At 44.2% G+C, this 12,015-nt stretch overlaps 1 protein-coding gene across 1 annotated transcript in view; it reads right to left on the bottom strand.

Moving 5' to 3' along the window:
* Window positions 1-2,072: 2,072 nt before the first annotated feature.
* Window positions 2,073-12,015, bottom strand: part of COQ3 (coenzyme Q3, methyltransferase) — a 36,661-nt gene continuing 26,718 nt past the window's right edge. Inside the window, exons 6-7 of the mRNA XM_084623162.1 lie at window positions 5,755-5,914; window positions 2,073-3,198 (exon numbers count right to left, since the gene is read on the bottom strand). Coding sequence (XP_084479288.1) covers window positions 2,996-3,198; window positions 5,755-5,914 — 363 coding nt within the window. The 3' untranslated portion in view covers window positions 2,073-2,995. The remainder of the gene's footprint in view (window positions 3,199-5,754; window positions 5,915-12,015) is intronic.

Here is a 12,015-nt window from a genome sequence, read left to right on the forward strand (position 1 = left end):
CCACCATATAGTAGCTTCAGCTAGGTTGTATTTCCCTAGTTTGTTTATGAGATGGTCATGTGAGAAAATATCAAAAGCCATATTAAAGTCAAGCTATACCACATCTACCACTTCCCCCATCCATGAAGCTTGTTACCCTGTCAAAGAAAGCTATTAAGTTAATTTGACACGATTTGTTCTTGATAAATCCATGCTGGGAAATTATCATTCTAGGGGGGTATTTCTAGTGGACACCCACAGCGATCTGCTCTAAGCCTCATGCTATTCAACATTTTTATCAATGATTTGGAAGAAAATATAAAAACACTGTGTCATCGGCAAACATGAGTGGAGTGATATGTGATGGTTGGTGCTCGCTGGAAGTGTTGCCTAGTGGATCAAGCCCTTCTGAATGCAAAAAGGGGAATTGGTAGGAGAGGCTGGGTCTTCCCATTCCACCAGGCTCCAGCCCAGGGCACTGTAAGGGCTACCAAAGGTCCAGCATCCCAGAGCACCTTATGGCTGCCCTCGTTGGGCCACTTCTTACCATCCCTCTATCGTCCAAGTTTTGCAGCCTGTAGTGAAATGATAATAGAAAAAAATACTAACTGCACCTTCAGTCAGTCTGGGCCCAGCAGGCAGACCCTTCTTTCCCAAGATAAGGCTGCTGCAGAGTCCCTTCTAAGGAGTTCCCAGGGCAGCTTCCTCTCCCTACCTTGTCAGGCCCCTTTCTGAGCTGTGTGGCTTCCTTTTAAGTTCCAGCTCCATCTGGACCATGGTCTGCAGGTGTGGCTAGGCAGGGTCATCTAGGGTGGTCCAGACTTGCCCTTCAGTTCTAATGTGGGGTTTGTACACCCCATCATATGGTAAATTTTGATGGGGACAGGTCACTTACACAGACCAACCTGGATCACTTGGTAAGGCGGCCTCGCTTAAACACTATATTTTAACACAGCATAACGCAAAGCCATACAACTAGAACAAAGAATGTAAGTCACATAAGATCCTACATTCAGTATCCTAGAATGCAGAGATACTGAAAAGGAATTGGAAGTCATGGTGGATAATCAATGAAACATGAGCTCCCAGTGCAATGCTATAGATAAGAGAGCAATGCAACCCTTGGATGTGAAGTAGAATAACATCAAGTAGGAGTAAGAAGATGTATTACCTCCCCATACAGCATAAGTGAGACTCATTACTGGAATACTGTTGTCCAACTCTGGTGGCCACTCTTCACAAAGAATGCTGGAACATGAGAAAGGGTTCAGAAGAGAATTACAAGAGTTATTTGAGGTCTGGGAAGAAATGCCTTTAAGTGAATGGCTGAAGAACCTCGGTCTATTTAGTTTATCCAAGAGAAAGCGAACAGGTGACGACTTAATAACAAACTATAAGTACCTGCATGGGGGAGAGATTTCTGATAGTAAAGGGCTCTTCAATCTAGGAGAAAAAGGCATGAGATCCCATTGTTGTAATATGAGACAGACAAATTTGACTACAAATAAGGTGAAAATTTGTATAATTATGACAATTAACCACTAGAACAACTTACCTGGGGCCATGGTGGATTCTCAATTACCTGAAGCCTTTAAATTGAGACTGGACATCTTTCTAAAAGCAATGCTATAGCTCAAAGAGAAATTATGGGCTGGATGCCAAAATTGATGGGTGTAGTTCTATGGCCTGTTATGCATATAGTCAGACTAGATGACCATACCAGTTGCTTCTGGCTTTAAAAAAAAAAAATCTATTAATTACTGACAATTCCAAAAGTAGATTAATCAAAAGCCAAAAATAGATTAATCAAACTGGATTCTATATTTTTTGTGCATCAAATCATCTACTAAATTCCAATTACAAGGCCAGTTGCATTTGTGCAAGGCCAGAGAAGGCAAGGGAACTACACAAAGCAGAGAGGTTAATTTGAGCTGCTGAACCTTTTACAGGGGATGATGCACGACAAAGAGAGAACCCAGCTGACTTTCAGATCCCAGGCTGAGTTTGCAGGGCTGCAGTTAGGAAAACAAAACAACCCCATCTCTATGTGTAAACTGAGCACATCTGATAAAAATAAAATTGGAGACAGATGATCATGGACACATGCAACACCATTTTATTTAGAGACTCACATTTCAGAGCAGAATAGCTTTTTACCGAGAACACCTCCTATCAGCTCAGTGAAGTAGGTAAAGGATTGTGCCACTCACATAATTTAGATTCTATAACAGATTGTAAACCAACTGATGGCCTGATAACTGCTGCTTTATGCTAAAAAAGTGACTGTTTAAATTGTGACGATTTTACTTAAATATGAAGGACCTGATAACAGGTCCCATTTTTGGAGGGTGAGACAGGTTGACATTCAGAGACCAGATTCCCAAGTGTGGTGTTGCCATCGCTGAACCAGACTGCAGTACTAGTGTAACCAGCCATGGACGGCTCACACCAGTGGCACGGAGACAGAGCAGGAGCTCCTATGTCACTACCCGTCCCTTCTTTTCCCACAGTTGGAATATCCAGAACGGAAGGAGGAAAAGAGGGTTTTGGTGTTTTAACAATTAATTAAATACAGAAACAAGTTTCTGAACAGCGCACTTGGGTAGTTTAATTTAAAAACTGCTTAAATCCTTCTATTTACACAGTGTATTGCGTTTTTAAAAGTGACTCCACATTGAACTCAGCATCAATCCATTACTCTCTGGAGTCCTGTTGAAACTTGTGTTTTCTTGGTAGGACTGTAAAAGCCATCGTACACAAATACTGACAGAATAATGTGAAGGTTTGAAATTATTTTCTCATAAAAGAGCTCTCCAAAAACTTTCCCATCTTAATCCTACATGATTCCTGAGAGAATAAACAATTGTTCTCCCCCCAGACTACATTGAAACAGATTGGCAAAAACATCTTAACTGCCATTTATATGAACAGCAGACTTGTTGCAAACAAACAGTTTTATTACAACCATTTATGCAAATCTTCCTTCAACTCCTTGCTGCTTGCCTACTACCGTGTCTCAGACAGTTGTGCTGGCATTAGCTTCGGCTAGGTGCTCCTCCTTATCTGTCTCTGAAGGTGGCTCTCTTGAATTTGATTGTTCTTTTACCCTAGTTTTCATGGCATGCACCGCATAGTTAATGCTAGTGCTTTCAGTCCAACTCCAGGACCCTGACAAGGGGTTGTATGACATTCCATTCACTGTCTTGACTAAAAAGCCATCTGTAAAAGAAAGGGAAAAAAGATGGCGATCCTCAGACATTCTAAGTCAATAAAACATCAAGCTCTAAAAAAATAGCAAGTTCTAAATATGCATTCTTCCACCGAGCTTTAGAGCAACAACACTGAGTCATCAGAAGCATATTTATAGTTGCTCAAGTTTTGCAGATTCAGGTCATCCACTTCAAAACTGATAAACTGAATATACCTGTGACGGTGCCCCCCCATAAGGCTTTATGGAGATATGATTATGAATGTATATATGACATAACTGGAATATGTTTTATCCTACATGTGCCATGTAACATATCTCTGTAGAGGCTATGATCTACTGGATCTATTAATCCTACTTGTATGCATGTATCATTTTTGTATTTGAAGTTATGAACATTGGCTGTATACTTGTTTGATTCTGAGTAGGTTTTAATGAAACAGTTGGTCAGCTTCCTGAGAAAAGACTATTCTCAGTAAGTGCCCAATCAAGAGCCCTTAAGCCAACAATGAACCTGGAGACGCCAATCCACATCTGGGCTTTCCCAGGAACGTGGCGTGGCCGGTAAGGAACTCAATCATGTTTGGACATGTGACCTGCCCAGGTGACTCCAAAACTCCATTTTGTAGCTGGACTTTGCACAGGAGAGAGGAGGGGGTCTCTACCCACAAGAGAAAGTCTATTTAAACCCCAGGGAGACCCCTCCATTTTGTCTTCAGCTGGCTAAAAAGAGAGCCTCTCCACCCCCAAAGACACCTGAAAGAAACTGGAACAAAGGACAGTAACTACAGGGGGTGTGAGTGATTGCTGGACGCAGACTAGAAGGAGATTAGTCTGTAAAAGAAAGCTTACTGGAACTGGTGACAGGTTTCAGAGTAGCAGCCGTGTTAATCTGTCTTCGCAAAAAGAAAAGGAGTACTTGTGGCACCTTAGAGACTAACAAATTTATTTGAGCATAAGCTTTCGTGAGCTACAGCTCACTGCATCCGATGAAGTGAGCTGTAGCTCACGAAAGCTTATGCTCAAATAAATTTGTTAGTCTCTAAGGTGCCACAAGTACTCCTTTTCTTTTTGGAACTGGTGAGGTTTTTATCTGTATTCAGTTTTATTACCGTACTAGACATAGACTTGCGTGTTTTATTTTATTTTGCTTGGTAATTCACTTTGTTCTGTCTGATACTACTTGGAACCACTTAAATCCTACTTTCTGTATTTAATAAAATCACTTTTTACTTATTAATTAACACAGAGTATGTATTAATACCGGGGGGTGGGGAGGGGGAGAAACAGCTGTGCATATCTCTCTATCAGTGTTATAGAGGGTGAACAATTTATGAGTTTACCCTAATATAAGCTTTATACAGGGTAAAACGGATTTATTTAGGGTTTGGACCCCATTGGGAGTTGGCATCTGAGTGTCAAGGACAGGAACACTTCTGGTAAGCTGCTTTCAGTTAAGCCTGCAGCTGTTAGGGGGCATGGTTCAGACCTGGGTCTGGGTTTGCAGCAGGCTAGCGAGTCTGGCTCAAACCAGGCAGGGTACTGAAGTCCTAAGCTGACAGGGCAGGAAAGCAGGAGCAGCAGTAGTCTTGGCACATCAGTTGGCAGTTCCCAAGGGGGGTTCTGTGAGCCAACCTGTCACAATATCTATGGAAGACACTGGAGATTTAGCTATGAATGAAAAAAATAAGGCAAGAAGAACATGGATCAAGGAAACGGTGTAAATAAAGAGAAATTTTATGCTCCCTTCTTAATATCCCTTAGGTTCATCATATGATGCTGCATCATCTCAGACTCAGCAGGACAAAAGATAAAAAATTGAGTTCAGGCACCAGCTTGTTTACAGCGAGTTACAGGAAAAGTGAGGTGCTTGCTGGTGGGTTTTTGTTTTATTTTTAACTTTCTGTAGAGAAGGAGCGTCTGAGGGAAAAACCCAACACCTCAGAAATCAGTCTTTTAGGAAAGCAATCAAACTGGGATCATTGGTGTGACTTAGTATTTTGATCCAGACACCATAATACACTCTTTCAAGTTTTATTGGAAAGTCTGTGGTCAGCTTTCAACTTCAGACAGTTTTTAAATGAAATGTTTTAATAAATATAAGGCTAATGAAAGATGAAGACGACAAAAGCCCTTGGTTTATACAGTGCAGCAGCAGTGCAACCTTTGGACACTAGCTCATCAAGTGTCTCAACCCTGACCTAGAGGACTCACCCTTAGAAACGAAACACTATTGTCTCCAAAAAGAGTCCAAGAATTTGCATCTTTTGATGCTTTGGCTATCAACAAGGAGGCTAGCTGTGACGGTGGTTTTGTTTAAGTGACCTCTGTACGCTTGGAGTTGAACTGAAATCATCAACTGTACATACTCATCTGAACAGCCAGTATGTGGTAATGACTTTTAGCTATGCTTGACCTACGCCAAATCTGAGCTGCTAACAGGAGCACAGAACTCTTCACTTCAAGATTACCAATCATCCTAGCTATCTAGTCCCCAGACAGTTGCCATTATAATCAGTAACACCTGGATCTCTCTATTCACTCCCGTCATTCTATTTGACACTTACTTGAGTCGAGCAGACATTCTAGCTCTTCAGGTGAAATAAACTTCTCCCAGTCATGAGTACCTTCTGGTACAATGCCCATTATTTTCTCTGCAACTACAATCCCCAAGATATAGGACAACTGTGTTTTGTTGATTGTAGTAATGAATAACGAGCCTCCAGGCTAATAAAAATATTAAAACAATATTCAATTAGCAGTACATTTAACTAAACAAAAAGTGTGAGGACCTTTCACATGAAAAAGTACAAGACTAATCATTTTTGAATTTCAAGTACAGAATGTGTCCATTTAGAAGCCAGGAGCTGCAGGAATGAAAGCTACTTTCACTGATATATGGACATAAATGTTTTAAGACAACTGCAGGTGATAGAAAAATCAGGATGTGATTATTTTTTGTAAAGACTGAGTCTTTTCAGCATTTAACCAACAGTCAACATCATCAAGGTTTTGGACATTAAAAAAGAACAGCCATGCCCAGAAATGTCTATGCTAATCAAGGATAACACCTAATTAAATTATAAAACAATACATGCAAATGATGCCCGAGAAGAGAATGAATTACAAGTATAAGAATGTGTGTAGTAAACACAAGACAATATCCGGTCTTATTTATTAAACTTCAATTTAAATTAAACAAACATACACACCCTTCTCCATAGCAACTGCAAGCAGATTAGTTTGGGCTATTTTCATACCTAACTGTGGCTGCTGACCACACCACAAATCCATAGAGCAAAAACTGCCCAAGGATATTTCTCCTACAGCGAGTGGGATCAGTGGGGCACTTACTAATGGAAATGCTTGATTGCTCAGAGGGCAGCCAAAAACGGATAGTGCAGCCAATCAGCGCTCATTTTGGGGGGCTTTCTTTTGGGCCATCGTGAAGTGAGCTGCGTCGTGACTGGCTGACTTGCTATTTCAATTCATATATATTCCGCATTCTTGTAAAAATAAGCACATTAATAAACCTATATTGCATAGTTCATCCTCAAAGACCTTAAAATGGTTTACAGATTGTACAGAAAGATCACTTTACCCACTGACAAGCAGCAATTTGTGAAGCACAACACAGGTGCTGTTTAACAGCTGCAACAATGTTACACTACACAGCAGTTCTGGACAAGAAGTGAAGACTTAGTTTATCCCACTGAAACTATAGGCATTTGTCACGGTTCCTCCCCCACTCTGAACTCTAGGGTACAGATGTGGGGACCTGCATGAAAAACCTCCTAAGCTTATCTTTACCAGCTTAGGTCAAAACTTCCCCAAGGTACAAAATATTACTCCCGTTATCCTTGGACTGGCCGCTACCACCACCAAACTAATACTGGTTACTGGGGAAGAGCTGTTTGGACGCGTCCTTCCCCCCAAAATACTTCCCAAAACCTTGCACCCCACTTCCTGGACAAGGTTTGGTAAAAAGCCTCACCAATTTGCTTAGGTGACTACAGATCCAGACCCTTGGATCTTAAGAACAATGAACAAGCCTCCCAACACTTGCACCCCCCCTTTCCTGGGAAATGTTGGATAAAAAGCCTCACCAATTTGCATAGGTGACCACAGACCCAACCCTTGGATCTGAGAACAATGAAAAAGCATTCAGTGTTTTACAAGAAGACTTTTAATAAAAAATAGAAGTAAATAGAAATAAAGAAATCCCCCCTGTAAAATCAGGATGGTAGATATCTTACAGGGTAATTAGATTCAAAACCATAGAGAACCCCTCTAGGCAAAACCTTAAGTTACAAAAAAGATACACAGACAGAAATAGTTATTCTATTCAGCACAATTCTTTTCTCAGCCATTTAAAGAAATCATAATCTAACACATACCTAGCTAGATTACTTACTAAAAGTTCTAAGACTCCATTCCTGTTCTGTCCCTGGCCAAGACGACTACAGCCAGACACAGACCCTTTGTTTCTCTCCCTCCTCCCAGCTTTTGAAAGTATCTTGTCTCCTCATTGGTCATTTTGGTCAGGTGCCAGCGAGGTTACCTTTAGCTTCTTAACCCTTTACAGGTGAGAGGAGCTTTCCCCTGGCCAGGAGGGATTTCAAAGGGGTTTACCCTTCCCTTTATTTTTATGACACGCCCCCCAAATCTCAGCTAGGGTGAAACACTGGCTGGGATTTCTTCCTGGAGCTCTAGGAAAACAGAGTTAATAAGACACATGAATCTCTAAATATACTACCAAGTACATAAAGACTAACAATATTTTCCACATCTCAAGGACGATTTTAACCAGTTGATTCTGGGAAACTTTCACGGGAGAGTGCATCAGCCACTTTGTTAGAAGCTCCTGAGATGTGTTGGATGTCGAAATCAAAATCTTGGAGAGCTAAACTCCACCGAAGAAGTTTTTTGTTAGTTTCTTTGACGGTGTGAAGCCACTTTAGTGCAGCATGGTCGGTTTGCAGGTGGAAACGCCGTCCCCAAACATATGGGCGTAGCTTTTCCAGAGCGTAGACAATGGCATAACATTCTTTTTCAGTGACTGACCAGTTGCTTTCCCTCTCAGACAGTTTTTTGCTGAGAAACACTACAGGGTGGAATTCTTGATCAGGTCCTTTCTGCATTAAAACTGCTCCCACACCACGCTCGGATGCATCTGTGGTTACTAGGAACGGTTTGTCAAAGTCTGGGGCCCTTAGTACAGGGTCAGACATGAGTGTCGCTTTAAGCTTGTTAAAGGCCTTCTGACACTTTCCGGTCCACTGAACAGCATTTGGCTGTTTCTTTTTGGTTAGGTCTGTCAGTGGGGCAGCGATTTGGCTGTAGTGCGGTACAAATCGTCTGTAATAACCGGCCAAGCCTAAGAAGGATTGAACCTGATTCTTTGACTTTGGGACAGGCCACTTTTGGATAGCATTCACTTTCGCCTGTAGGGGGCTGATAGTTCCTTGACCCACCTGGTGTCCAAGGTAAGTCACTCTGTTTAGGCCTATTTGACACTTCTTAGCCTTAACAGTTAGTCCTGCCTCCCTTATGCGCTCAAGGACTTTTTGTAGATGTTCCAGGTGGTCTGCCCAGGAATCCGAAAATATGGCCACATCGTCAAGGTAGGCGACTGCATATTCTCCTAATCCCGCTAGGAGACCATCTACAAGTCTTTGGAAAGTGGCGGGTGCATTTCGCAGCCCAAAAGGGAGTACATTAAATTCATACAGCCCGAGATGTGTGATGAAGGCTGACCTTTCCTTGGCAGATTCATCTAGCGGTACCTGCCAGTACCCCTTGGTTAAGTCCAAGGTAGAGATGAACTGGGCCCGTCCCAGTTTCTCTAATAGTTCATCAGTGCGTGGCATTGGATAGTTGTCTGGGAGAGTTACAGCATTTAGCTTACGGTAGTCCACGCAAAAACGTATTTCCCCATCTGGTTTGGGAACTAGAACCACTGGAGATGCCCATGCACTTTCAGAGGGGCGGATTACACCCATCTGTAACATATCCTGGATCTCCCGTTCTATAGCAGTTTTAGCTTGAGGAGACACCCGGTAAGGGTGGACCCTAATTGGGTGAGCATTACCTGTGTCAATGGAGTGGTATGCCCGTTCAGTCAGTCCTGGGGTGGCTGAGAACGTTGGCGCGTAGCTAGTGCACAGCTCCTGGATCTGCTGTCGCTGCATACGCCCAAGGGTCATGGAGAGGTTCACCTCTTCCACACCACCAGCACATTTCCCTTCGTAATAAACACCTTCAGGCCACTCAGCGTCGTCTCCTCCCTGGGCTGTAAACTGACAAACCTTTAATTCTCTGGAATAAAAGGGCTTTAGAGAATTAATATGGTACACCTTAGGCTTTCGGTTGGAGGTGGGGAATGCTATGAGATAATTAACAGCTCCCAGGCGCTCCTGGACCGTGAATGGCCCTTCCCACGATGCTTCCATTTTATGGGCCTGGAGCGCCTTTAAGACCATGACCTGGTCTCCTACTTTGAAGGAACGCTCTCTGGCATGTTTATCATACCAGGCTTTTTGCTCTTTTTGAGCATCCTGTAAGTTTTCTCTAGCAAGGGCTAAAGAGGTTCGGAGGGTGTTTTGTAGGTTGGTTACAAAGTCCAGAATGTTAGTTCCTGGAGAAGGTGTAAATCCCTCCCATTGCTGCTTCACCAACTGCAATGGCCCCTTAACCTCACGGCCATACACAAGTTCAAATGGGGAAAACCCTAAACTGGGATGTGGTACAGCTCTGTAGGCAAAGAGCAACTGCTGCAATACTAGGTCCCAATCATTGGAGTGCTCATTTACGAATTTACGTATCATGGCCCCCAAAGTTCCATTAAACTTCTCCACCATGCCATTTGTTTGATGATGGTAAGGAGTGGCAACCAAGTGATTTACCCCATGAGCTTCCCAAAGGTTTTTCATAGTTCCTGCCAGGAAATAAGTCCCTGCATCTGTGAGGATGTCGGAGGGCCAACCTACCCTGGCAAAAATGTCTGCTAGTGCCTGGCACACACTTTTAGCCCTGGTGTTGCTTAGAGCTACTGCTTCCAGCCATCGGGTGGCAAAATCCATGAAAGTCAGTATGTACTGCTTTCCTCTGGGTGTCTTTTTCGGAAAAGGACCCAGAATATCCACAGCTACTCGCTGAAATGGAACTTCAATGATGGGGAGTGGCTGGAGAGGAGCTTTGACCTGGTCTTGGGGTTTTCCCACTCTTTGGCACACCTCACAAGACTGGACATAGGTAGAAACATCCTTGCCCATTCCCTCCCAGTGGAATGACCCCCCGAAACGGTCTTTGGTCCTGTTCACCCCAGCATGGCCACTAGGGTGATCATGGGCTAAGCTCAAGAGCTTGGCCCGGTATTTAGTTGGAACTACCAACTGTCTCTGAGGATGCCAGTCTTCCTGGTGTCCCCCAGAAAGAGTTTCCTTGTATAAAAGTCCTCTTTCTACCACAAACCTGGATCGATTAGAAGAGCTGAGAGGCGGTGGGTTGCTCCGTGCCGCCGTCCACGCTCTCTGGAGGCTTTCATCTGCTTCCTGTTCGGTCTGGAACTGTTCCCTTGATGCTGGAGACATCAGTTCCTCATTGGATTGGGGACATAGGCTTGGTCCCTCTGGAAGCGATATAGGGGATGGAGCTGTTTCTGTTGACTGTGAACCGCTCTCCGCTGGTGCACTATGTTGGGATTCAGGCTCCGGCTGAGTCTCTTGTGTAGGGTTATCGGCTGCTGCCAGTTCAGGTTCAGTGGGGCCCTCTGGTGTTGAGGTTGCAAGTACTGGATTCAGTGCTGGCACGGGGTCTGGTGTTGGTTGTTTGGCTGGTTCCGGTTCTGGGACTGGTTCCGTCTGGGTCTCTGGGACTGGATCCACTACTGCTGTTGCAGACATTGGCCTGGGGTCCGGGTCCATCACCTCTGACCGGGCCCTGATAGAAGTTTCCGGAACAGAGCTAGGCCCCACGGCTTGTTTAGCCTGGCTGCGGGTGACCGTTCCCACCCTCTTGGCCTGCTTCACGTGATTGGCCAAGTCTTCCCCCAACAGCATGGGGATGGGATAATCATCATAGACTGCAAAAGTCCACATTCCTGACCAGCCCTTGTACTGGACAGGCAACTTGGCTGTAGGCAAATTGAAAGAGTTGGACTTGAAGGGTTGAATCGTCACTTGGATCTCTGGGTTGATTAAATTGGGGTCCACTAAGGAAGCATGGATAGCTGACACTTGTGCTCCGGTGTCCCTCCACGCGGTGACCTTCTTCCCGCCCACACTCACAGTTTCCCTCCGCTCCACGGGTATCTGGGAGGTATCTGGGCCTGTGGATCTCTGGTGTGATTCCGGTGCAATGAACTGTAATCTGTTGGGGTTCTTGGGGCAGTTGGCCTTTACATGCCCCAGCTCGTTACATTTAAAACATCGTCCAGCTGACGGGTCACCAGGGCGAGGTGGGTTGCTGGAGAACGGGGTGGTGGGACGATAAGGGGTCTGGAGGGTTTTTTGGGAGGTAGGTGGGGCTTTGGGCGGCCCCCGGTAATAGGGTGTGGTCTGGGGTGGTCCCTTCTGGTCTCCGCTCCAACTGCGACCAGTTTTCTTCTTCTCTGCCACCTCCACCCATCTGGCTCCAATCTCTCCTGCCTCGATTACAGTTTTGGGTTTCCCATCTAGGATGTATCTTTCTATTTCCTCAGGAACACCCTCTAAGAATTGTTCCATTTGCATTAGGAAGGGCAAATTTACTGGAGATTCAACACTTGCTCCTGATATCCAGGCATCCCAATGTTTCACAATGTGGTAGGCATGTCGGGTAAATGACAT

Source organism: Lepidochelys olivacea (assembly GCF_965140295.1).
Source record: "Lepidochelys olivacea isolate rLepOli2 genome assembly, chromosome: 3".
NCBI classification, from domain to species: Eukaryota; Metazoa; Chordata; order Testudines; family Cheloniidae; genus Lepidochelys; species Lepidochelys olivacea.